General features: G+C 36.8%; 1 protein-coding gene across 2 annotated transcripts in view; it reads right to left on the bottom strand.

Annotated features, from left to right (window-relative positions):
* The window catches only part of rictor (RPTOR independent companion of MTOR, complex 2), a 42,238-nt gene extending 37,572 nt beyond the window's left edge, over positions 1 to 4,666 (bottom strand). Inside the window, exons 1-3 of one of the 2 annotated variants that reach the window (XM_015387410.1) lie at positions 4,576 to 4,666; positions 4,403 to 4,450; positions 1,206 to 1,303 (exon numbers count right to left, since the gene is read on the bottom strand). In XM_015387410.1, the coding sequence (XP_015242896.1) occupies positions 1,206 to 1,303; positions 4,403 to 4,450; positions 4,576 to 4,624 (195 nt within the window). In that variant the 5' untranslated portion in view covers positions 4,625 to 4,666. The remainder of the gene's footprint in view (positions 1 to 1,205; positions 1,304 to 4,402; positions 4,451 to 4,575) is intronic. The other variant, XM_015387409.1, reaches the window with a different exon arrangement.
* Positions 4,667 to 4,875: the final 209 nt, after the last annotated feature.

The raw sequence follows: 4,875 nt of genomic DNA, 5'->3' as shown, positions 1-4,875 counted from the left end.
CCCAAAAATCCCCTTTTTTTAGGGGGAAAAAAAATCCAAAAAACCCAAAAAAAAAAAAAAAAAAAAAAAAAAAAAAAAGAGAACACAAAGAAGGCTTTGATTTAATAATAGCCACAGTAGACATTAATAAATCTGTTGTTAAAGCCACAGAGCTGTTCTGGATGCACATGTGATTGGAGTGCTTTATCAGCCTATAGCCCTTGTTACATTAACTTTTCAAAAATCCAAGTGACAGGCACAGATAGAACAGCAGAAAGCGACATTGTAGGGGAGAGAATAAAGGGGAGGTCAGTGGTGACACAACAGAGAAGGAGAAGCTGAATGGTTCTTAAGGCTCTTTTACAGCAAACAGATTTTTAAGAAGAAGAAACAAACTCTCATGTGAGGTCACAGTACTGCCACATTAGCTTTAAAATCAGCCCTTGATCAGCCACAAAGACATCTTACAAATGTATGTATAGGGACTCGCTGATGAAGGATTTTAAAGGCCAATGGCAACACAGATTACTCTGAGATCAGTGGAACTAATTCCAATATGTGCTGCCGATTTTTCAGGCAGATATTGCTTTATGTTCCCTACAGGATAGAAATTACATGACGATAAACTATGCTGCACAAGTCGCTATTGTAACAGAAAAAAAAAAACTTTATTAACAAACCGAACAAAATATGAATCATCCATAGAAAATGAAGAAGGCAGTAATGATTGTGCTTCGCGTGATTTCAAGGCATGGCTGTTAAATCAATGGATATGTAAGCAACATACATGCATCAGCAAACACAGATAAAATAAACTAAAGAATAAACACTGATATTGGCTACAAATAACGGACAATTCCATGTAATAATTTATCTCTATGACTACTAAGTTTCATGGGAAAAATATTCCTTATTTAGTGATAATAGAAAACAATGCTAATTAATATGATGTCTGGATTCATATTTGTTTAGTTTTTTTTGTCATCTTCATTCTCTACACAGATTTTTTCATAACTTGTGGGAAGGATTTCTATTCAACAAGGTTGCTTTAAAAGTGCAAACAGAACGTTAAGAAGAGAGCCTTTGCACATTTTCCAAACATGATTATGTATAACAGTAATCTTGGTTTATGATGCTTCAAACCAAGCATTCACCAAATTTCAACCCCATCGAAACTTAATAATGAACAGAATAACAAAGCAGGGCAAATAACATGAAAGACCTACCTTAATGAAGTTGTTCAGGTGGCCAAGCTTTCGCATGTTACTGACTCCATGAGATTTGGCCACATTTTGGAGGATTTCACGGAAGTTTTCAGATGGTTCTGTATAGGAATGAGAAATGAAATCCGGAATAACTAAATCTGCTGGTGGACTACCAATGCTTCACAGGGGGAAGAAAAGACGCTAAACTGGCTAAACTAACTGTGTGTGAAGTAAAAACAAGTTTAAGAAATGTTTAAAATGCTTTATTTTCAGTTCCTTTCACTGCTTTTGAATTGACAGGAATATGCTGGTGAAGGTTCTTAGTCATCCAGGTCATAGTCATTCTGAAAAAAAAAAGAAATTTAAAAACAATCCACTGGACTTTGTTTCCAAGTTTGAAGACGGTTTGCTTCCCATTCAGGAAGCTTTTTCAAATGTCAGGAATAAAACCTCAAACTCAACGCTATTCCTCACAGTTTGAATTGAAACGTCTTCAAACTTGGAAACAAAGTCCAGTGGATTTTTTTTTATTTTCTTTTTTTTTTTGGAATTGACAGGAACTACAGATTACTCGACTCAAACAAGTATTAATAAGCTCAATTGTATTTAATAAGAAAATATCAACATATTGATAACAAGACGACTAAGATTAAACCCCCCCCTCAAAGCATTGAGCCTTTTTCCCCGCTCAAAGATTCATGTTACATCAAAATCTGACATTACCAAGAACCCAACCACATTTATGCTCATTTTAGCAAACAGTTTTAAAAACAAAAGAATTTAAAGCGCACATTTTTTAAAACTAAAAAGGTCAGTTTACTTCTTTTTTTTTTTTTATCAAAAAGGTTCTCATGAAAGCATTTTCATGCCCAAGTGTTAATAAACAAGACAGGCATCACAGGAGCTAAAAGTTTACCATTTAATTTTTGAGTTTGATCAGGATACGTTTATTCAACACAGATATTATCAGTTGATATGCTAAATGCTTTTTTCTACGGTGCAAAAGCTTTTAAGGCTTGAAAACAGTTTTTTTGCCTTAATTTTTGTAAAATAGAGCTGCCACAATTATCCTTTCCCAGACCAAAGAGCGTTTAATGGCCATGACTAATTTGTTGTTTCTTAAGACAATGCATAAAAGAAAAAATTTGCAGGAAGCTCTAAGATAAAGTATTTCTAAATCTAACTGACAGTTGACATTTATATTATCCTTATTTTAACATTGTAGGATTTTTTCTTCGCTCTTCAACCCTGACTGGACTGTAAGAAAGCATATTTATCTTTTTTCTCCTTTCTTTTTAAACATGTGAGCTACCCGTCGCCAGTCAGAGTCAATCAGGGTATTGTAGCCATAAAAGGTTTGGTGCATCTCTATTGTAGAATCAAAATAACTAAATAAGAAAAACATGTTTTGTTAAAAACAAAACATTTTTACCATGTTGTACTATGGTGTCATGTTGTATGGACGTGTGTTTTTGGCTAAGATGACCACAGCAGCTAATACTAACCACTAATTAATAAATTAATGCAAACATACATAATCAACACAAATAGTAGAGAATATATAGATGATGGAGATTGGCCTGTTTTTTCCAGTGTAGTCCTGTTTCTCTGACTGTGACTGTCTGGATGTTCTCTCTTCATCCTCTGACACGGGAGGTGGCTCTGAGCTCATCTGCCTGGCTGTGTGTTTCCTGGACGGGGACTCCCTTTAACCCTCTGATGCATGAATTATGAAAGCCTTGATCAAGATTTTTTTCTCAAGGTTTTTCTTATTCTTAGGACATGAAAAAAAATGTTTAACTTTTTTCCCCCCAAAAATATTGTTGTTTCATGAAGTTACAGATATGTCCACTGGAGTGGACTATGCGCAAATGAGAACTCAATATAAAATATTATGAATTTATAAAAAAAATAATGATCTAGTATTTTGTTGTAAAAAAATGCAGACCATTGATTCATTTTATGATTTGAAAAATATTTCAACATGTTTTGTTTAATTTTTTACATTATAAAGGCACAATGTTAAAAACCGAATAAGGAAACCAATGACACTCATAGCTTACTGAAGTGACTGAAATTCCTCAGGATCTGCTGCTGCCTTGAATGTCTCCTGAAGTGCACTTAGGAAGGGTCTTACAATGGGGAGCCTATATGTGTTTGCTGGGCGGTAAGGTTTCACTATAGAAACCATAGAATTAAAGAGATATTTACTTTGTAGTAGCTGTCCACTACAGTGACCACTAGCACCAGAGGGTTAAAAGGGAGTCTTTCCTCTCCACTGTCGCTACAAGCATGCTTAGTGTGGGATTGCATTCCAGTCAATGAGTCGATGCAATCAACTGGTTTTCCTTAGATAAAAAGACTTTGAATCGATCTCACAGGATGATCTGTTGAACTGTAAAGTGCCTTGAGATGACATGTGTTGTGAATTGGAGCTATAGAAATAAACTGAAACTAAATAAACTGATATTACAGGTAGCTTTTTTCAGTAATAAATTAACAAACTTACTTTAGCATGAAGCTAAATGTTTGTTTTTTTTCCCCATAATTCAATTGATATATAAATGTACAGCATCAGAACGAGAGAACAAACGTTTAATAATACAATCTTCATCGACAACTCGTAGATTAACACATCAGTTCCCTAATGACCAGAAGAAAATTGCGACAGTAGCCTTTTACCGACATGATTACATTTATAGTCATCAGGAATGTGGGTGTCTAGAGCGGCTGCTCCCTGTAAACAAACATGCATCTTTCATTTTTGCTGCAGGAGCGAATCCCATGGCTCAACAGCTATCAGAAAGACCTTCCCATTCAATAATATTTATCAAAGAGCTAGGACGACGCCCGATTATTTTAAGGCTGGCAGTCACGACCAATGCACGAAGACAAATATTTGCATATGTAAGGCCAAATAACAGGCTGCAGTGCCCAGTCAAAGCAACCAAAACAACAGCGCAGCGTCATGGCTGGTTAGCTGTGGCAGCTAGCTAAAGCTAACTCAGCTAGTTATAGTAGTTCGCAGCCGCCGCTACTTATTATCATTCTTAGCAATGGGTTTAAGCGAAACAGGAGTGAATGGGGGGCTGCAATCGTTATACGACCGCATTAGCAGTAATAAGTGTAGCGTTAGAGGAATTTTATTTGCAGAAAGTGCCCTCATCCATTTTGAACAATAATCGCTTTCATGGTGATGTGATGAAGCCGTTGCCTACCTCTGCTCAGATCCAGCGGGACGTTCTCCTCCCCGCTGTCATTCCGACCTGACAGAAACACACACAGCGTAGACAGTCAGACATCGTTCTGGGGCCAATACCAGCCCGGGGACTTCCCTTTTTACAATATGTCGCAGTTACAGCTTTCAATGAATCGAGTTTTTCATGCTCACCCCGCATCCGAAGACTCCGGATAGGACGGCCGCGGAAGCTGGCCGCCATGTTTCCAGGAACATACACAACACCGGAAACTTCGTGCCGTCTCGCGATAATACAGACAGAACAATTCAGCAGCAGATGAAGCCCCCTCCTGTCACTGATCATCTGTTCGTGTACATTTTTGCCATCCTCTCTGAGAGTCTTTTCATGTTTATGTTAATGGCTTAATAAAGAAAAAAATTAATAAAAAAAAAAAGAGTCCCCCTCCACCGACCTGAGTTAAATATGTCAAATGAAATTTGAGTAATAGCAGA

The sequence above is a fragment of the Cyprinodon variegatus genome, unplaced genomic scaffold, assembly GCF_000732505.1.
Source record: "Cyprinodon variegatus isolate N-32 unplaced genomic scaffold, C_variegatus-1.0 Scaffold393, whole genome shotgun sequence".
In the NCBI taxonomy this organism is placed as follows: Eukaryota; Metazoa; Chordata; class Actinopteri; order Cyprinodontiformes; family Cyprinodontidae; genus Cyprinodon; species Cyprinodon variegatus.
This window is presented reverse-complemented; position numbering and strand designations above follow the sequence as displayed.